The 22128-nt window shown below is 39.2% G+C and overlaps 2 protein-coding genes across 5 annotated transcripts in view; one reads left to right on the top strand and one right to left on the bottom strand.

Annotated features, from left to right (window-relative positions):
* Tubgcp4 (tubulin gamma complex component 4) overlaps positions 1-5426 on the bottom strand; it is a 42869-nt gene extending 37443 nt beyond the window's left edge. For 2 of the 3 annotated variants that reach the window (XM_027925155.2, XM_027925159.2), the window contains exons 1-2: positions 5179-5424; positions 258-386 (exon numbers count right to left, since the gene is read on the bottom strand). In XM_027925155.2, coding sequence (XP_027780956.1) covers positions 258-386; positions 5179-5256 — 207 coding nt within the window. In that variant the 5' untranslated portion in view covers positions 5257-5424. Of the gene's footprint in view, positions 1-257; positions 387-5178 lie in introns of all 3 variants that reach the window. The other variant, XM_027925163.2, reaches the window with a different exon arrangement.
* Positions 5427-6266: 840 nt separating this feature from the next.
* Positions 6267-15636, top strand: Zscan29 (zinc finger and SCAN domain containing 29). Of its 2 annotated transcripts, none has more exons than XM_027925150.3 (5): positions 6267-6967; positions 7428-7632; positions 9567-10256; positions 11651-12121; positions 14557-15636. In XM_027925150.3, exons 1-5 carry the CDS (start codon positions 6650-6652, stop codon positions 15423-15425), a joined length of 2553 nt encoding a protein of 850 aa, XP_027780951.1. In that variant the 5' UTR covers positions 6267-6649; the 3' UTR covers positions 15426-15636. The 2 variants fall into 2 exon arrangements, with proteins under 2 accessions (XP_027780951.1, XP_027780946.1); XM_027925145.3 differs by having other exon boundaries at positions 9564-10256.
* Positions 15637-22128: the final 6492 nt, after the last annotated feature.

Genomic DNA, 22128 nt, shown 5'->3' with positions numbered 1-22128 from the left:
GGGTGGCTTTGAACCTGTGATCCTCCTGTTTTAGCCTCCCAAGCTGCTGGGATTACAGGTTTGCACCACAGTGCCAAGCTGAGGATACTGTCTTTTCTTTTAAGCGTCATATACAAAAAACAACTGGCAACCTTGCCTTCTCTTATTTTCAGTGATGAGAAATTCTTAATTTATTTCACACGAATCACCAATGAATTCACTGAAAGCTTGACAGTTTCTACCCTCTAAAGGTTTACATCCTGAGATCAGAATCCCACCTGTTGCTGCACATGGCCTGTGTACTGTTCAATGAACTCAGTAAAGCGAATATAGTCTGTGCCAAGCCGGCAGAGTCGATTCAAGACGCTGGTCTCACTGGGGTGGAGAAACGGAAAGTCCTGGGACACCTGCAAGAAGAGGGACATTGACAAAAACATTGATGCCTGCTGGCCACTGCCCCATATTTTTGGGGTGCTTAAAATGTTTCATACTATCTTATCTTTTCCTTTCTTGTTATTTTCCTTAAGATGCCCACTTAAGTTTGGTAAATTCCGAAAGGTATTTCCAAACCACTTCAAAGGTGGTATTCCCTGTTCTGACCTACTTGCTTCTCAAATAGGTTAACATATGGTAAATAGTGTACATTAAAGATAAGTCAACCTCCCCAGAGGCAGCCACTATTACCTATTTCGTATGCAATCTTCAGAGGATAGTCTATAGAATGTGAGGGTTTTTGACTTGGTTCCAACAAAGTCTCTTAGCAGTATTGATCAAACAAGGGTCTGCAGACATATTTTTAGGATTTACAAATTCCCTATAAAATTTTAAATTTTGTTTTCATTGCATTAAATCTCTAAAATTAATGTAAATACACTATAATTTGTAAAAGTACCTTGTAACTAGCCATATAAATTTATTTATATTTGCATTTCTATTTTTAATTTAAATGAAGGACAAATTATAACCTAGCTGTATAAAAGTTTCACAGCAATTCAAATTTAAAGTAGTGGATGGGCTACAGTAGTAGCTCAATGGTAGAGCACATGCCCAGTACAGGTGAGGTACTGGGTTCAATTCTCAGCACCACATAAACATAAGTAAATAAAATAAAAGTACTGTGTCCATCTACAACTTAAAATAATAATATAATAAAAAAAGTAGTGAAATATATTTGTTCAACCACATTTTTAAAATGTGGCAAAAAACACAAAGCCTATTGTTTTAACCATATTTAAGCACAGAATTCAATGGCATTAAACACATTCACACTGTTGTGCAACCATCACCACCATCCAGCTCCATAACTTCATTTCTCCTAACTGAAACTCTGTACCCATTACACACTAACTCCTTCTTCTGCCTCCAACCCCTGGCAATCACCGCTCTACTCTGTCTCTAGAATAATATGATACATTATTGCCTCATATAAGTAGAATCATATATTTGTTCTTTCAGAACTGGTTTATTTCACTTAGTATAATGTCCTCAAGGTTCATCTATGAAGTAAAATATGTCAGAGTTCCTTCCTTTACACTGTGTATATGTGTGTGTGTGTGTGTGTGTATGTATGTATATACACATACATACACACACCACATTTTGTTTATTCATTCATCAGGTGATGGACACATGAATTGTTTCTAACTTTTGGTATTGTGAATAATGCTTTATGAACATGGATATAAAAATATCTTTTGAGACCTTGCTTTTATTTCTTTTGGGTATATTCCCAGAAGTGGAATTGCTGGTCATAATGGTAATTCTATGCTTCTTTTTTTTTAGGAATTGCTATTTAATTTTTCACAGTGGTTGTACTATTTCACATTCCCACCAACAATGCACAAGAGTATTAATTTCTCCACAAGATTTATTTTCTATTATTATTATTATTTTTTTTTTAGTTGCAACCATCCAAAAGGATGTGAAGCAGTGTTTCATTGTGGTTTTGATTTGTATTTTTCTAAGCATCTTTTCATATGTGTGTTGGCCATTTGTATATTTTTCCTGGAGAATCAACCAACTTTTAATGAACACCTACTTTATCCCAGGCAGTGTGTTAACATTCAGACATAAAAGAATGAACAAAACCATTCAGTTATTACTTTAAAACAACTTGGCATATTACATGTTCATATTGTGAGTATTGTACTTTATGGATGCCATCTTTATATGACAGTAATAAACAGGCAAAGAACCTTTGTCACTGATCCACAATGACTTTGTTAGGAATCTATTTAATATAGATTTTAATGACACAACATTAATCATATCTTCAAGTTACAAATTTAGGAGGTAGCCTGACATAGTGCTTAACAACCTGATCTTTGGAGACTGCTTGGGTTTAAATCCCTGAGCTGCCTCTTATTTGCTTGAAAGTTTAGGTAAGCGACTACACCTCTCTGTGCTTCAATTTTCACACCTATAAGTGAAAATAATAATTGTGAGAATTAAATAAGCTAATATATGAAAAGCACATGTGCCAAGCATACAGCAAGTGCTCAATACATATAAGCAATTTTTAAATTACTAACAACACTTCTCTATCCAGTTATCAAGTGATATCCCCATTATAACTGGCATTTGAGCATTTCTTGTTGGCAGTTTTAGAAAAGTTTAAGGTCTAATTATTCTGAAATACCAAATGATATCTTGAGGCTTCTGAAATAATTTTATATAACATACTCATATTAACTGGCATTCTATACATTAGAATTATTGAAGTAAAAATAGAAACTATAGAGCCAGATCTGTAGTTAAAGTCATTCTTTTAAACTCGGTGTTGCTACTTTAGTTTCAGAAAAATAATATTATATGTCATATCAGATCTGTATTTTTGTTTATTTTGGTACCAGTGATTGAACCCAAGGTCACTTAACCACTGAGCTACATCCCCAGCCCTTTTTGTTTTTGAGACAGTGTCTCACTAGTTTGCTTACAGCTTTGCTAAGTTGCTGAGGCTGACTTCAAACCCACAATCTTCCTGCCTCAGCCTCTCAAGCCACTGAAATTATAGGCATGTACCACCACACCTGGCTCAAAACTGTGTTTTTCAGTCAGGGACAATTTTCACACCTATAAGTGAAGATAATAATTGTGAGAATTAAATAAGCTAATATATGAAAAGCACATGTGCCAAGCATACAGCAAATGGGACATTTGGCAATGTCTGGAGACATTTTTGGTTGTCACAATTCGGGGGATGCTACTGGCTTCTAGTGTGAGTAAGCTATAGAACTAATTAACATCCTACAGTACACAGGACAACCCCTACAATAAAGAATTACCCAGTCCAAAAATGTCAATAATGCAGGTTGATAAACTTTGCATTAGAATAGTGTTAATTTGAATTTCTTAATGTTGTAGTTTTGATTAATTTAACTTGTAAAACTACTTGTTTTTATGGTTGTCAAAGAGCAATATGCTTGAGTTTAGATCTAGTTTCATGTGGACATACATTCGATATTACAATAAAAATGTTTCATAATCCCTAGGCATTTGTGACAATTTTTCCTTTTAACCAAATGTGAAAAACACTGCTCTTTTGAAAGTAAGCACTATTTGCTGCTTTTGTCTTCTTTCATAAATACCAGCACCTGCTGTGTGGCAGAAATTGTATTCTGAGTACATGAATGAATACCATGTGGTCTTTGCCACCAAGGGCTATCTATGCAGGAAAAAAGGCTATACACAGGTACTAGCATTAAATAATTATGAACTTTCATTAGTCTCAGAAAGGAAATAAATAAATTGCTGTGATAGAAAATAATGGTATAAGGGAAGGATATTTATTTAAAAATATTTTTTTTTAGTTGTAGATGGGCAGAATACCTTTATTTATTTATTTACTTTTATGTGGTGCTGAGGATTGAACCCAGTGCCTCACACATGCTAGGCAAGTCCTCTCCCACTGAGCTACAGCCCCAGCCCCAAGGATGTGTAATTTAAAAACGTGGTCAGAGAAAATTTTTCTGATGAAGAGACTTCTCTCTGAGGAAAATACCTGCTTGAGATATTTAAATAAGAAAGGAAGGAAAGGAGATAATTATTTAGTTGTGGCGCTCTTCTCTGCCTCCCCAGCCCTTTTTCTATAATTTATTATCTCTTTTTTAGTTAAAATATTCAAGTACCCACAAATACTTTTGGAACATTGTATTCCTATATGGCATTGTGAGTTCTACAGGGGAAAAATGAAATACCAACCCAGTCTTCAAAGATCTTACACACAAAAATTAACGATTCAAAAAATTCACCTAAACTCCCAAACCCCAAAATCAAATTCACAAAGAAAAGGAGAAATCTATTTGACTTATAGCTTTTAGTGACCAAGAATGTAATTTGCCCATCCACCTTATCTACATCAGACAGACCTATATCCGTAACTTACTTTTGCATAAAGCTTTCTGAGCTTCAGTTTTGCTCATTTGTAAACTGCGGCTAAAAATACTTAGATTACCGAGTTGAAAGAATTAGGTAATATTCCTAGAAGCAGAATTAGACGAGTAGTTCAGATACTGGAGCAAGAGATCTGGGTTCAAATTTAAGCTCTGCTAATTACTAGCCATGACCATGGGAGTTAACATTCTGTAAAAGGAATATAGGCGGCTGTGAGGATTAAATGTGATAAAGCCCATGCACAATATTTACCACACAGCCCTTCCTCCTCTAACATTTCTGACTACAAGAAGGACTCCTCCCAAGTTCTTTACCTAGTGCAGTAAGGAATAATGGTCCCCTACCAAGTTTTTCACCCAGTGGGAAAGGAGTAATAAGGGAAACACCGCATACTCTAGAATTCATTTTTTCATTCAGCAAAATTTGCTGAGCACTTACGTGTGCTGAAAGCTGTGAATTTGGAACAGCCTTTAAAACTTAGTTTGAAACAGAATGCAAGAGTGAAAATATAAAAGTACACTTTTATATCCAGTTCCCCAGCAATTCTCGCTCAGACTCCTCGACCTTAGGAAGGCCCCCTCAAAGGAGGGACCATTCAGGATCGGCCCTCGGTTTCTCATCCTAGGCCCGGCGCCCTCAAGGCATTTACATCCACAGCGGGCCCCTCGAACTGCGCTCCAGTGACCTGGCCAGGAAAACGCTACCCAGTGCTGCAAGCCCTGCCCTTCAGACTCCGCCTACAGGCACTGGCTCAGGTGCACGGATTCTACATTAGCTGGTTCCCGCGCTCGGAACCCAACACTGTACCTGCAAGCCACTCCTCTTGTTCCAGGTGAATATGGATCCTGGGTACCCGCTCAGAGCCAGAAGCAGTTCGTGGATCATTCCCACGGCGGAATCCTTAGATACGTCGCTTCCTCCTTCAGCGCCCCTCCAGGCGACCACGCCAAGGGAGCCTCCTCTTCGACACACGCACTGGCCTCTGGCTTAGGCGGTTTACCCTGAACCCGCCCTAGCAACTGCAGCCAGAGGAGCTGACGGGAAGCCGGGAAGGAACCAGCGCGCCGCGTCCCGGAAGTGTACCGAGCTCGGCTGGGCGCACTGCTAGCTCCAGTTCTGGAGTTTTGGTAGCTGCCTTTGCGCATGCGCCCCCGGTGCCCCGAGTTGCCGGCTCGAACTTCCGGCTTGGGAGCTGCACTGAGCGACTGTGGAACCCGGGCTGGGTTCTTTCCCGAGTGGGTGAGGCTGGCTTAGGGGCAGAGATGCAAGTGGGTTTGGGGACAGCTCTAGCGGGAGACGCTGCCAGGGTGGGGCCAGAGGGTGCCCTCAGGGTGGCTTAGCCCGGTCAGAAGCCTCTGGAGGGATTGCGCTACATCTCTGAGAGTGACCCGGCCAGAAGGGAGCCAAGACAAAGAGTCCGGAACGCCGCACCCTCAGCTTATTGAGCAGAGCTCGGCGCCTTCGAATCCGTAGTACTCAGAGTCCCTGGCCAGCGCCCAAGCTCGTTCTCAGGAAACTCATTTCTACTGCCCCTGGGACTTCCTCTCTCCATCAATTCAGTGTGACTCTCTTCAAGTTCTCCAGTCCTTGCTTCCGTACTCAAAACCAACTTTAAAACGCGAGGTTTCACGTCAGTAACTCCCTTGCTGAGCGGTTCTTTTACTGTGAAGGAAAACAAAGACTTGATATTCAGTACTTGATTTTTGCGTGGACTGGAAATCGATAGTTTGTAGCCCGAGGGGACGGGGTGGACGCAGAGGTCCTCGGGAAGGACTGGAGGTACTAGGGGAGATCAGCCGTGACCCCTGGAGAGAGGCTTTTTGTTGCCTTCCACAGGATGGTCTTTAGATCCTCTTGAGCCCCCATATGGTTCGAACTCACGGTGCAACATTGATCTGGGGAGTTAAATGAGATCAGATTCGGAGAAAATGGGAAAGGAGCAGATAGTACTATTTTCTGCAGCTTCCTGGGGCTGCCCTGTAAGTCGTCAAGAAGTGCAGCTTTTTAAAGATCATCCTTCTTGCTCATTGTTAACTTGCTGCCCTGAGAATGGTGCCACTTAGATGACCACTTGGAGCATGTAAGAAGTTAGGCCTGCTCTGGCAAGGCTGTAGACATGTGAATACATTCCTCTGTTAGTGTCATCTCTACTCTAGGAAGAAACTTCTTTTACACAGAGAGAGACTCATCTTCATTTAATTCTTCAAGGACATGGGAAGATAGGTGTAAACCCTGGAACTCTGACTCTTAATTAAAGGGAAGCTGCTTTCTGCTATGAATGATGGCCAAACCCACTTTGAGAGGGAATGGCCCTAACTCTGAAACCTTAAGACAACGCTTCAGGAAATTCCATTACCATGAGGTGGCTGGACCTCGGGAGGCTTTCAGCCAACTCTGGGAACTTTGTTGTCGGTGGCTGAGGCCAGAAGTGCGTACCAAGGAACAGATTGTAGAATTGTTGGTACTAGAGCAGTTCCTGACTGTCTTACCTGGGGAGATCCAGAATTTGGTACAGGAACAATGTCCAGAAAATGGAGAGGAGGCAGTGACACTGGTGGAAGATTTAGAAAGAGAGCCTGGAAGACATGGACCTTCGGTGAGAAGGGAAGGGGAAATTCAGAAGTGTGAGACTGGGAAGGGGCAAGGGTAGAGGGCCAATTTAAAGTACAGACAGGCACAAGTCTCCCTTATACTTCTGGTCTGCAACAGGTAACTTTTTCAGGGTGCTCGCATGAAGATTCTACCTGTGTGTAATCTCACCTTTCTTGTCACAATGAATTTTTGTTCATTTCATACTTTCTTACTTGATGGGGAAGAAAGAGGATTCCCCGCCCCCCATCCTGTTGCTTACTGCTTTGGTCTTTTCCTTCTGGTGTTCCAGCTGCTTTAAGCTAATGATAATGGAATAAGGGCTTTGCTATAACCTCCCAATACCCCTACAACTCTAGCCTTAACCTAGAAGGATGAACTCTGAACTCTGGGTGAATTAAATAATCTCCTCTGGGAATGCCTCTCACTATGATCTTGCAGTGACAATTGATGGGGGTTGTTTCTAGGTCACAGTCTCTGTGAAGGGGCAGGAAGTGCACTTGGAGAAGATGACACCCCTGAAATCATCACGAGAGTTCTTAAGTGTTCAGCAGGAGTCAATGGAACCCCAGCCCAGGAATGTACCCAAGAAAGAGAGGGCAAGAAGTCCAGACCTGGGACCACAGGAACAGATGAACCCAAAGGAGAAGCTCAGACCTTTTCAATGGAGTGGTGAGGAGTAGTAGATTCATATGGGAAGTTAGAATGCCATTCTAAGTTGGGAAGTAGGGTTGGGGATAGTGAGTGGGAAAGGGATTTCAGTGGAAATCATAGAATGTGTGGTTATTGGGTCTCCCTGAAGACATGCAGTATATTGTAGACAGCCCGCCAGTATATTGTCTTCTTATATGTCCTCTTTTGATAAGTCTTTTAAGAGAATGACTTCCTAGTTTTTATCAGGACTTGGAATTATTCTGTTAGTAATGGTAATAGTAGATCATATTTTCTAGATAAAAATGCTTTTCTATACTGGTGAGCACATCTTTTAGTTGTTTTACTTCTCCAAATTAAATCATACTTGTGTTTTTAAGCTTTCCCCCATAATCTCTATTCTCTAGACCTTAGCTTTTATTATTCTCTCATTTGGAACTTTTAAGTTCTCCAAATATGATAATTGTGGAGAACAAAATTATGTGTATTATTCCAGTGAGGGTGTGTTAGGTAGAGGCTGAGTTAAGAATTTTACTTCAGAATTTTGCAATATCTTCTTTCAGTATAGCTCAACTCATAATTATGGGAGGCTTTTTGTTCACCTAGTAACTTTCATATCTTTTCTTCAGTGCCTTTGTACCTAGTCTCTTATTCTTGGTCTTGATTGGTAGAACTTGTTTTTCTTCTTTGTACTCTAGTGAACTCCATTTTGTTTGTTTTTTTTCCCCCTTTGATGATTTCATTTAAAACTTGTTGAAGTTCCTTTGAATTCTGATCTTATCTTTCTTGAAGTTTGATATTCCTTTCGGTTTAGTCTTTCAGGTGAAATCCTCTAACCTCACACACAGACTTGCAGAGTTTATCAGTTCCTAAACACCTACAATGTGCTCAACATTTTGCAGGGTACTCTACAATAAGAAAAGGTACCTATCCTCAAAGAGCTTACAATATGATTGCAAACTATAAATATGTGCTAAACAGAACTGTATTGAAACAATGCTTAACAACAACTTAACAGTGTAAGTACTGTGGGGGTTTGAAAGAATGGAGATGAGGTAGGGCTGTAGTGAAGGCCTCTTGAAGGCATTGGCAAGTATAGCTTCTTGAAGGATGGGTTGAGTTTGGGTAGGAGAAAGGAAGTTAAAGGAAAGGTACCAAGTGGTGAATAACAGTGTAGTTGTTCTGGGAAGGAAAAAATAAACAGAAATGGACAGTGCAAGGCACTAAGGTTAAGGGTTAAGGCTCAGCAGAATAGTGTGTGAACTAAGGAAGCAAAAGCCTGAAGTTCGGGGCTGGGGTTGTGGCTCAATGTTAGAGCACTTACTTGGCATGTGTGAGGCCCTGGGTTCAATCCTCAGCACCACATATAAATAAATAAATAGAAGATCCCTTTACAACTAAAAAATATTTTTAAAAAAGAGCCTGAAGTTCGGGTGACTGCTGCAGTTATCCTCAAGTGAGAGGATCCAGGGTCTGGAAACAGGAATGGAGAAGAAGGATGTATTAAGAGAAACAGTTATAGAATTTGATGCCTGAGTATGAAGGAAACAGATGAGTTGAAGACAATCTCTTCTCCCCTCTCCTCTGAAATCACTGTTTACTTCTCTAGCCTGAGTAAAGAATAGGAGACAGGAGGTAACTATTTCTAGCAGTGCTACAACCTGTAAATAATGGTTCAGAAGGCTAGGGAGCAACTTGGAATAGAATTATTAACTCTGAACATACAACTGAACCTTTTCCTCTCTTGTCACTCTGCTCTGGAAAATAAAATACTTTTTATCTTTTGAGGTTTCCTATATTTTCCCCATTCTTCAACTCAACTGAACTTTCTGAAAACATTTCCCTAGATACTTCCTTTATAATCCCTTGGATAAAAAAAAGCAGAACTGAATTCAGACATGTTTTGTATAGTCAGTCCAAACTATGATTCCCTTTGTTTGCTTCTCTGTAAGCAGGATTTCCATTTCCTAAATCCGGTGTGGTCTCCAGGTTGGAGCAGGGAGAGCCATGGATCTCAGATCTGCTGAGCTCCAAAGAGAAAGAAGTCCCAAAAGGCAGCCACACAGGTGATAGACAAGTACATGCTGATATACTATCATCCAAGAGAGAGAGAAACTGGGTGGAAAAGGATCACTGGGGCTTTGAGGATGAGAAGGTGACAGGTGTACACTGGGGCTATGAAGAGACCAGAACTCTCCTTGCAATTCTTAGCCAAACTGAATTTTATGAGGCTCTCCAAAACTGTCATCGAAACAGCCAAGTATACGGGTCTGTGGCTGAGAGACTCCGGGAGTATGGTTTCTTCCGAACCCTGGAACAGTGTCGGACAAAGTTCAAAGGTCTTCAGAAGAGCTATAGGAAAGTCAAGAGTGGCCACCCACCTGCGACCTGCCCCTTCTTTGAAGAAATGGAGGCACTGATGAGAGCTCAGGTCATTGCTCTGCCTAGTAATGGCCTTGAAGAGACAGCCTCTCATTCTGGCCAGGTGAGTAGTGATGCAGAGACTAAGGAGCCAGGACAGGAGGCCTGGCAGCATGAGGAAGGAGCAGAAACAGCTTTGGCTGAGGCTTCTGACAGTGATGAATTGGACCTGGAGGCCACCCCCCAGGACTCAACTGCACCTGTCCTGTTCCGAAGCCCAAGTGGTAAGAAGTTTTTCTTCTGGGGGGTTTGGGATTAGAATTGAGGAGCAGTGAGGCTGCATATGGAGTCTAGAATATGCCACCTGCCAGTTTGGTCCCTTTTTTTCAATTCTATATATAATTCATTATGTTTTGGGGGAAAATAATAGTAAGGAAGATAATAGTAAGTAGTCAGTTGGTTTTTGAAAGAAATACACTCAGAAAATTCAAGAGTGTCTTGAAAAAGAATATCATTCCATTCCTTTATTAAAATATTTTTCCTGATTATAAAATCATTGCAGGCTCATTGAAAAAAATGTTGTATTTTATTATCTTTTCTTTATTTTTTTCCATCACTAATATAAATATAGGTAAGTCATAAATGTTGCTCATGTGCTAAATGCTTTTATTCTCATTATCTTTGTTCTTTTCATCTTTTTCCCACTGCCTTTTCTCTTTCTTCCAATTCTTTCCTGTTCTCCTTTACTCACAGTGAGTGGAGAATCATGGAAGGAAAATAATGTCCAACTGGCTCTCAGGTGAGAGGAAGAGTATTTGAACCCTCTTTCTATCCACCTTGGGCACCTTCAGGGAGCAGAGACTATAATCATCCTAATATCCTTTCCTGAAAGTACTACCCCAAGTGGGGGACGTGCAGCACTAGCATGTGTTCAAGGAGACAGTTTGCTCTTGCTTCCTTCCTCAATCTGGCTCCTGTCCATCCTATACTCCCTGAATACTATGCATGACTATAAGGTCCTTATTTTATACCCTTCAAGTCTATGCTATTGCTGGGCTTGCTTCATTGAAATTGTGGCAAATGAAGAAAGGCCATACTAGAAATTTGGCAGCGGTATGATTCTGGAAAGAGGCAGTTCCTTAGGGTTTTAAGTCATTCTGTGGGAAAATGAATTCATAAGGAAATAGGACTGGTGGAAAATGAGTGATCAGAGAACTTAAGGATAACACATTGTGGATGAAACAACTAATTGAAGGTCTTCTTACCCTAATCGGTGGTATACTAGTTTTCAGAATTCCAGAAAAACACTAGAAGGATGGGGAAATGGATTCTATACACTTGCTTTAGTATACATAATAATTGTTTCAGTGATCAGATGGAAAGGTCTTTTTTAAAGTTTGCTGAATTTGCTAAAGGATATACAGAAGCATATAGATCCTGAAAACATAAAGTATTTAATTAAAACATGAAGTTTTAATCTAGGAGTGATCTTAGGTGATTTTTATTTTCTTTTGGTGCTAGGATTGAACATGGGGCCTCATGCATGATAAGCATGTGCTCTACAACTGAACTACACCTACAGCCTAAATCATTTTTCTTGATGCAGTAGATAGGACTGAGTCATTGCAGCTCTAAAGATCTGGTTTAAGTAGTGCTGAAATTTCTCTTCTGGTGGCAGGTGTACACTGGGGCTATGAAGAGACCAAGACTTACCTTGCAATTCTTAGTGAGACTCAGTTTTATGAAGCCCTCCGTAACTGTCATCGCAATAGCCAGTTATATGGAGCAGTGGCTGAGAGATTATGGGAATATGGCTTCCTCAGGACTCCAGAGCAGTGTCGGACCAAATTTAAAAGCCTACAAACCAGCTATCGGAAAGTCAAGAATGGCCAAGCACCAGAGACCTGTGCATTTTTTGAGGAGATGGATGCTTTGGTGAGTGCCCAGGTTGCAGTTCCATCTAGTGATGGCCAGGAAGAAGAGATAGTGTCTTGCCCCATCCAGGGAAACAGTGAGGAAGAAGTTGAGAAGCAAGCTGAGGATGCAGAAGAGGCCATAGAAGAAGATTCTGATGATGATGAAGAGGATACTGAGATACCCCCAGGGGCTGTCATGAACCGTGCTCCAGTCTTATTCCAGAGTCCCAGTGGTAAGATTATTTTACTTCTTATGACAAAACATAAAAGAGAAGTAATGGGATTTAGAGAAAAAAACCATCAGATTGAGAACTGGCCTCTCTACCCAGCTTTCATGGATTCTTCTTTACCTTTATCTCTTCCCCCTCGTTTCCTGTTAGCTTAGTGAGCTGAGGTTAACTTATTCATGTGATTTGTCTTTTCACGTTCTGACATAGTGGTAAACTGTAAATTTGCTGTCATTTATGTGTGTGCTGCTCAGATTTCATCCTGTTTACCTGTTAGGGAATTGGATAACTTTTTCATGTCATGTACCCATAATAGGATGAATTAAAAGTTGGCTCTCATGCATGTTTTTCTTCTAGTTTCAGCAAGTATATTAGCTGTAAGTCTGTGTTCTTCACATGTGAAAACTTGACAACCCTTTTCTTTAGATAACTTTTGTAGAAATCAGAGATTTCTGTGGAAACTGACTGAATCTTAGCTGCTGTATTAAAAAATATATATATGGCTTCCTTCCAGGTGGGAAGAAGAGTTGTGATTTTTGGAGTTGTACCTATATATGTATGTGAATCTGGGCTGTGTTGTTTATTAACTGATTGACTTTAGAGCAAGTTACTTAAGCCCCAGTGTTGCTTAGACCTTGGGCTTGGGTAGCTCCATGGTAGAACATTTGGCTAATGTGTAAAGTCCTGGGTTCAGTCTCCAGCACTGCATAACAAAAACAAAAACACTGTCAGGGTTGATATAAATGAAGCACCTGTCACAGTGCCTGGGCACATAGTAGGTGTTCAAGAAATAATGGTTTTCACATTATTATTATTATTATTATTATTATTATTATTATTATTATTCGGCTCAGGGGCACTCCACCACTGAGCCACATCTCCCCCTATTTTATATTTGATTTAGAGACAGGGTTTCACTGAGTTACTTAGAGCCTTGCTTTTGCTGAGGCTGGCTTTGAACTCATGATCCTCCTGCCTCAGCCTCCCGAGCTGCTGGGATTATAGACATGTGCCATGGCTACTTCCACAGTCTTTTTTGGGGGTCCTGGGGATTGAACTCAGGGGCACTCTACCAATGAACCACATCCCCAGCTCTATTTTTGTATTTTATTTAGAGACAGGGTCTCACTGAGTTGCTTAGCACCTTGTTTTTGATGAGGCTGGCTTTGAACTCAAGATCCTCCTGTCTCAACCTCCCAAGCCACTGGGATTACAGGTTTCATAGTCTGTTCATCAACATTCTTTAAGGATGTCCCATGAACCTCAATTCCATGGGATATTTATTAGTGTATTCTACTAAAAAATGACTTTTAGATTTGAAAAAATACTAAGTAGACCTATTAGAGGCTCACAATACACTCACATATTTGAAGTTCTGAGATTTTGGGCTAATCTAGTGAATTTCTATTTCATGGAGCATCTCATAAAACTAGACTCATGCGTAGGAACTGCATTAAGTGATACATACAGACTGACATTCAGCATTCTTTTGCTCTTAGATTTAGTCTTGGGAATTTGGGACCCAAAGTTTACATAAAACATCTGAATAAGTACAAATTTTCAGAGCCTAGGCCCAAAGAAGCCTGGCATGTGGTACTTAGAATAGTAAAATGTTGCTGTAGCAGAATACTTGGGTATTAGGGTAGATGTTTTTGGAAATTTATTTATTTATCTACATATCTATTATTCTATTTATTTATTTAAGCGAAGAAAATGTTTTAGACATATCCTAGTAAAGTTTTTCTCTCACAAGTCCTTTTTTAAAATATTTTTTTAGTTATATATGGTCACAATGTCTTTATTTATTTTTATGTGGAGTTGAGGATTGAACCCAGTACCTCATGCAAGCCAGGCAAGTGCTCTACAGCTGTGCTACACTTCCAGCCCTGAAGTCCTTTTCTTTGAAAGATACTAAATATTTTTCTACTGTATTTATTTACACCATATATTGGAATTTGAAGGGGAGGAGATTTATGAGAATTCTTTCTGAATACAGAAGTTTCCCAAAACGTTTTCCTGGACATTTTCTTCTAATCCTTTTAGTTACTGACAAAGAACATGAACAAGAATACAATAATAGATCTGAGATGTAGCAAAAATACAGCATTAGAAAGTATCTTTCCTGTATACACATAGTGATAGTCTTCTCTAAAACTTTCTTTTACTGAGAGGACTTTCTAAAGATCCTGGCTACTCAAGAAGTGTTAAAGAATATATTAGCCAACTCTTATGTGGATTATGCAGCTGAGAAACATGTGATAGTTTACTAAGTAAAGAAGTAAAACTTTGGGATTTTAATACTATTAGTAATTTGGGATCAAGAGTTCCCTAATTTTTTTATATTTCATCATCTAGGATAATATTAGTTTTTCCCAGGTTTGCTTTCCCTGGCACATATAATTAAGGAAATGGATAACTTTTTAATTCTGTTCTCACACCAGGTTTTGAAGCTGGATTTGAGAATGAAGAGAATTCAAAACGGGATATTTCTGAGGAAGTACAACTGCATAGGACATTACTTGCAAGGTCTGAAAGGAGAATTCCCCGTTATCTTAAACAAGGTAAAGACAGTGAGAGTGAATGTAGATCAGGAAGACCGTGGGAAAAGACACTAGAGGAGAAGAGAGGAAAACTGACACTCTCAGAGAAGAGTTTAGGTAAAATCATAAGTCATCAAAGACTTTGCTTGGGAGAGAAACCCTTTAAATATCTCAGATATGGTAAAAGCTTTGGCCCAAACTCCCATCTCACACATCAGATTTCCCCCCAGGTAGAAAATCCATATAAATGTGCTGATTGTGGGAAAAGCTTCAGTCGGAGTGCCCGCCTCATTAGACACCGGAGAATCCACACTGGAGAGAAACCTTATAAGTGTCTTGACTGTGGGAAAAGTTTCCGTGACAGTTCAAATTTCATCACCCATAGGAGAATCCACACAGGAGAGAAACCTTATCAATGTGGTGAGTGTGGAAAACGCTTCAATCAGAGCTCAAGCCTTATTATTCACCAGCGAACTCACACAGGAGAAAAGCCCTATCAATGTGAAGAGTGTGGAAAAAGCTTCAATAACAGTTCTCATTTCAGTGCACATCGGAGGATACACACAGGAGAGAGACCTCATGTGTGTCCTGACTGTGGAAAGAGTTTCAGTAAGAGTTCTGACTTACGTGCACATCACAGAACCCACACAGGAGAGAAACCCTATGGATGTCATGACTGTGGCAAGTGCTTCAGTAAAAGTTCTGCCCTTAATAAACACCGAGAAATCCATACACGAGAAAAGCTTTTGTCACAGTCAGCACCTAAGTAAGCCTCTAAGGATAAATAAAGAAAAGAACCTAAGTACATTTATTGTTTGGGAAGTTCCAATATCAAGATCCATCTCCTATTCTGTGCCCAACTGGCCTAAGAAGTAATCCTTAGGGTTTATATCATTGTTTGTTCCTTAAGTTTCTTCTACACCTATAGCCAAATTCCCAATGCAATCATTTTAAGAATAAAAGGAAGATTTCAGTCCTTCACCTTGCCTGTATCTGAAACCCCTCTTTTCCTCTCAGTGCCTATGTTGTTCCCTTAATAGAGATAACATGGTAGTAGAGCTTAGGAATTTGATATGCATCTTTTTTTGACTCATCCTGTCATTCAGCTGCATTTCAGTTGGAAAAATCCATCACAGCAGCATTTCAGAGAGAAGTTGTGAGACTACTCATTAATTGGGTCTAGCTCTTCTTTATATCGTAATGAAAATGCTAAAAAGAATCCTGCTTACTTAAGCCTGTGCTTAGAGTGACATATTTGTCAGGCACATTCTTCATTTATCTTGGAGAACTGAATGTCCATCTTGGTTCTGTCCTGTGAATCTTTTTGTCAAAAAACAGGTATTCTGGGGCTGGGATTGTGGCTCAGTGGTAGAGCATTTGCCTAGTATGTGTGAGGAACTGGGTTCAGTTCTCAGCATCACATATAAATAAATGAATAAAATAAAGGTCTATTAACTACAAATATTAATATTTTTTAAAAAACAGGTATTCTGACTTGGGAAAACAATGCAAACCTTCTATAAGTACTAGGTATTGGACCCAGGGGCACTTAGCTACTGAGCCACATTCCCAGCCCTTTTTATTTTGAGACAGGGTCTCACTAAGTTGCTTAGGGCCTCACTACATTGCTGAGGCTGGTCTTGAATTTATGATCTGCCTGCCTCAGCCTCCCAAGTTGCTGGGATTACAGGCATGTGTCACCATGCCCAGCTGCTGTAATTATTAATAAAGGAAACAGCTGGCTGGCACTGGGGGAGAATGAATAACTTTCAGGAACTAAGTTGCTTTGGGAGACAAAGATCAGAAACCAAACTTAGTTTCTTCAATTCCTTGTAGGGTTAGAATAGAATAACAATACACTCATAGCATCCAGTTTGACTTTTTTCTGTCCCATCATGTGAATTTCATCTGTCCCTTGTAGTCTAGAAGCCCAAAGAACAAGCCATCTGAATGTGATGGTAGAAAAGGCAGTTAAAGCTGCCAATAGGGAATCATCCATTTTCCCTACACTCCAAACACTTAGTATAGTGTTATGCACCCTGTGGGTGCTCACTACAAACCTGGAACAAATAGAAGGTACTGCTGTGGTCCCAAATACCACTTTGTGTCATCTACCCTTTACCCTCATGGCAGGGTAGATGGGAACAACTGTGATCAATGGAGCTACCAATCTACCACGCTTACACACATTCAGCTGTATACAATTAAAAGCAACTCTTCAAACAAGTGTCATTACTCATCTTTATAACCCAATAGTATTGCATTAATTGCCCTTAAGTTCATAGTAGTATGAATGAGCCCTGTAAGGTACAAGTTAAACAGACCCTATCTTTATCCTCACAATGGAAAACAAATAACATTCACATGGACAAATAAGTATATAGTTGCTGCAGACAAAGAAATCTAGAAAGCTAGGTAGTAAAACTACATAAATGTTAAGGTCCAATGTATTAGTGTTTGCTACAAGAAAAATCTGAGGTATTTTCTTCAGGAAGCAGAAAGTATTCAAAAGAGGGGAGGATACTGGGTAAATTAGGGTGGTACGAACAGTGGGAAAATGGTGGAGCAAAGAGCAAAAGACAGAACATAAGGAAGGTTAGATAAAGCTTGGAGCAGCAAAAACTTTACAGATAGTATGACATGGCTCTGCAACAGGCAGAGTATTGAGAGCCGCAGCAGAAACGGCCACAACAAACTTCCAGCTGATTGGCTCCTCTGCGGTGATGCTCATCGGGCTGTTTCCCCGCCCTTTCAAACCACGGAGATGCTCATTGGGGGACTCTTTTGGCTCCGCCCACGCGACTCAGCAAATCTGCCTCAAGAGCAGGACCTAGGAGTCCGGTTGAGGTGCTGGCAGGAAGTGCTCTGGGGGAATTCCTGGAGAGCGTGTGGTAAGGCGTGGGTGCTAAAAATAAAGTTCGTTCTTGGTGAATTGTGCCCAGCCAGACTGAAACATGGAGTGCCAGAGGTAGACCATAACGTGGTCCACTCATTATGTGCAGCAAACCAAACCAGGTACTCGGCTGTGATTTTTTTTTTTTTTTTTGGGGGGGGGTACCAGTTATTGAACCCAGGGGCACTTAGCCACTGAGCCACATTCCTAGCCCTTTTTTTATTTTAGTCTCACTAAGTTGCTGAGGCTGGTCTTGAATTTATGATCCTCCTGCCTCAGCCTCCCAAGTTGCTGGGATTACAGGCATGGGTCACCATGCCCAACTGCTATAATCATTGACAAGGAAACAGATGGCTGGCACTGGGGGAGAATGAACAACTTTCAGGGACTAAGTTGCTTTGGGAGACAAAGGTCAGAAACCAGTATTTGCTGAAGACACTTTGATGAGCAGATCACAGGAAAGATGACACTGGCCAGATGGCCAAGACCTGGGGTAAATAACTATTTTTTAACATTCATGTTTAATTGGAACCCTTTGAATGGATTGAGATCTGGGAGATCAGTAGGAAGACAGAATATTCTTTAATTCATATCTTATTGTGTTAGAGTTTATAATTAGAGCTCTAGTGTTTAAGAATCCTAGTACAAAGAACAGCCTACATTCATTGCCAATTAAAATAAAAGAACAAGAAACACCAGTCTAAAGACGTGCCTCTGAATCTGAGACGGTTTAAGAAGTGTACTGTAACGTCAAGAAAAGAGATTTTTCTTTAGTATATGTATAATCTCGTGAAAAAAAGCATTGGTTTGGGTATCACTGGATACAAATTCTGGTTCCAGATGTCTTATAAGTTAACTGTTCCCTCTCTGTAAAGCAGAACAATGTTTATACCTAATCTGCCTCTCAGGGATACCATGTCAATAAAAATTATGTCCACAGAGTGCCTGTTATGTATGCAAATTATTATGATCAAGTTGTTCATGGTAAGAAAAGATAAATTTTTCCCTGTTTATACCAGAAGTATGTCTGTCTGATTCTTTATGCTCTAGGCAGTGAAAAAAAATTTACAATGTAGTAAAAAAGAATTTAGAACAAAAATACTTTCTTTTATATGAATCCATGTCCACAATCCATTAGAACCCATCCTAGGCATAGGGAATGAGTCTTATATGAAAACATCCAGGACCAACCTTCCAATCTCCAAGAGAATGTACAAGAAAAATAGGGCATGAGCATGCTGTCTCACCAGGTGAAGACCTAATTCATATGAAACTACCTCGCAAAATATTAAATGCCACCCAATCTGCCATTCATGAGGATGGGAAGAAGCAAAAAATAATAGACTTCAAACATTGTAAGAGAAACTAATGCCACTATTTGGGGAGCAAGATGACCTAGGCACCTCTCACTTTTTAATATCCATAAAGCCTTTGTAGGACCAGAGGTACTAATAGTTGTCATTTATTTTTATCAGGTGTTTCCTTAGTGTTGCACTTCTTTTTCATATTTTCCACATACTGTCATTCTTCCTTTGATTGCTTGTCCTCTATGACTAATACCATAGAATTTAACATTTATATGTATTTGCTGTGTTGTTGCCATTTCTCACTTACTGTAATACAAGTTAGAAGCTGAGTCTTGTCAACTTTGTGTAGCATTATTTTTATGGTGACCAGGTAGGGAAGGGAGAAGGGAAAGGAGATGAGGTAAGAATGTAAAGATGAATCAGTTCTTTCATTATTCAATTCAAAATCTAAAATCAAAACTTAACTCAATTAGCTATGTTATGACATGGATGTCTCAAAGTCTTCGCATATAAAATGTTACGGAGTATTCTCTGAAACCATGGTGCTAAAAGTAATATATGATTTATTTTACATATGATACATATAAAATAAACTTATTAACTTGTTTCTACTAGGCCCACCATAGAGTTCTTTCACAAACATAACTTTTGAACCACTGGAAATTAGGTTAAATATTAGAAATAGAAGCCCAACGTGTCTTTTTTTTTTTTTAAAGAGAGAGTGAGAGAGAGAGAATTTTAATATTTAATTTTTAGTTATCGGTGGATACAACATCTTTGTTTGTATGTGGTGTTGAGGATCGAACCCGGGCCAAACGCATGCCAGGCGACCACGCTACCGCTTGAGCCACATCCCCAGCCCCCAACGTGTCTTAAAGGTCAAAAGGGTCTGGCCAGAAGAGCTCCGCTGTGATCAAAATATGACAGCGTAGATCATTTAACACGCATATATGTATGTATATTTGCATAGATTCCCAGGGGTATTTGGTTAAACCTATATAACCCAACAGATAAATTAGGGAAATGATTTTAAAGTCTTCCACAAATACTGAAGTCATCAAATTATTTAAGTAGAATTTACTTTAAAAATATTTTGTTGATATCTTCCTTAAACACAGAACAGAAGCTAAAGGACATTCATCTCATTCTACACAGTGAGGTATATACTCAATAACTTTATGCTGAGTGTCACCAAGCACCTGAGTATTTCTTTGGCCTCACAAATCTCTGCTTGCCCAAAATTGGCATTTAAGAATTTTTAACAGACAAGAAAGCAATATTTATGGGGCTGGGGTTGTACCTCAATTGTAGAGTGCTTGCCTAGCATGTGTGAGGCCCTGGATTCGATCCCAAGCACCATATAAAAAAAAAACTAAATAAAATAAAGATATTGTGTCCATCTACAACTAAAATATTAAGAAAAAAGAAAGCAACATTTGAAGAGACAAGGATGAAGTTCTAATAAGCTTAGTGGTCTTGATGTAGAACTAGAATAGGCAAAATTAAGGGGCACTCCAGATAAGTACAACTCTTGACCTCTGTGTTCATTTGATGTATTGATAAGACACAAGCTATATATGCTCTTAGCAACAGAGAGAGCAGAAGTAGCAGCTAGACTGGTGACCAGGTAAATATGGGATGGGATTCAAAGATGAAAGGGGATATATGCACAGGATTATCTACTATTATCAGTAAAAGGTAGGCATATTTTTCAAAATGCCAAATCATTGAAAGAGTCAAGAAAATAAGGCTTTCTGAGGGCCTATTCCAATCTGCATACATATAGTTTTTGTTTGTAACTTTTTTATCTTGATATGATTTCAATTTTACAGGAAGAGTTCCAAAAGGAATTCCTATATATCTAGATGGACCAGTTTTATTTTTCCCATTTGCTTTCATATATATATATATATGTACATACATATATATATATATATATATATATATATATATATATATATATATATACACATACATACACACATACATACACACACATACCCCTAAATATATTTTTTAAAAAATCACCTGAGTTAGAATAAGTTTGCCCTTTTCTCCTAAATACTTAATATCAAGTATTTCCTTTTAAAGTATAAGAACAAAGACATTCTCTTAAACCTTAATAAAGTTTTCAAAGTCAGTAAATATAAAATTGACATAACATTGTCTACTCAAATTTCTTCAACCATTCCAATAATTCCCATTATAGTAAATTTTTTCCTTGTCCTAGATCATGTTTTATATTTGTCATTTCCACTCCCTCACTTTGTAGTGCTGGGGATGGAACCCAGGGCCATCCTGGAGTGCATGCTAGGCAAGCACTCTACTGCTGAGCCACACGCTCAGCCCTTTACTCTTCTTTAATCTTAACTTGCCCTTTGTTTTCCTTTAGCCTCACATTTTTAAAGAATATTAGACTTTTTTTTTTTTTTTTTTAGAATGACCCTCACTGTTTAGGTTTATGTCACTGATGTTTCCTCATGATTAGATTGAGAGTGAGCACTTTGACGATTAATAAAAGGGATGTTTTGTCTTTCTCAGTGTGTCAGGAGGCACATGATGTTAAGTTTGTCCCAATATTGGTGATGTTGATTTTGTTCTTTGGCTATGATATATTTACCAGAATTCTGTTATTTTCCCCTTTGTAATTAATATGTGGAGAGTAATTTTGAGACAATGTTAAAGATCCTATCCCTCAAACTTTCACCCATCAGTTTAGTATCCATTAGTTTTCTAACTCCATCCTTTTTAAAGTATAATATTAGTATACTGTAAGGAAAAGTATTCCCTTTCCTCCTACTTATTTTTATTAGTATAAACTCATGGATTCTTACTTTAATGGGTTAAAAACCTATCACTGTCATTTATTTTGATGTTCAAATTATCCCAGATTTGGCTAGTAAGAACCTCTTCAGATTTGCTCTTTTGTTCTTTTGTCCTTTGTGCACTTCTTATTTTTTGATGCAACAAGGTATTCCAGGCTCATTTGTACACTTTCTGCCATGACCTTTTTATCAGCCTTTAATTTTATATATTGACCTCATATTCTGTGGGACCCTGATGGTGCATTTTTTTAGTTCTACTTGTTCTTGGTAGATTCCTTAGGATTTTCTATGTAAATAATCATGTTATCTGTAATAGAGATATCTTTCCTTTTTCTTTTCTAATCTTCCCTCCTTTTACTTTTTCTTTCCTATTGCACTGGCTAGCTAGGATCTCTACTTCAGATGAAGACCAGTGATTAGAGCATATATCTTTTACTTGCTCACAATC

The sequence above is a fragment of the Marmota flaviventris genome, chromosome 2, assembly GCF_047511675.1.
Source record: "Marmota flaviventris isolate mMarFla1 chromosome 2, mMarFla1.hap1, whole genome shotgun sequence".
NCBI lineage: Eukaryota > Metazoa > Chordata > Mammalia > Rodentia > Sciuridae > Marmota > Marmota flaviventris.
This window is presented reverse-complemented; position numbering and strand designations above follow the sequence as displayed.

Bases quoted from the DNA above. Each gene is read 5' to 3' on its own strand.
- Zscan29 (XM_027925145.3), top strand. From the start codon at position 6,650: ATGATGGCCAAACCCACTTTGAGAGGGAATGGCCCTAACTCTGAAACC. The intron at 6,968-7,427 runs GTGAGAAGGGAA...GGTTGTTTCTAG, and splicing joins CTGGAAGACATGGACCTTCG to GTCACAGTCTCTGTGAAGGG. The intron at 7,633-9,563 runs GTGAGGAGTAGT...CTTCTCTGTAAG, and splicing joins CAGACCTTTTCAATGGAGTG to CAGGATTTCCATTTCCTAAA.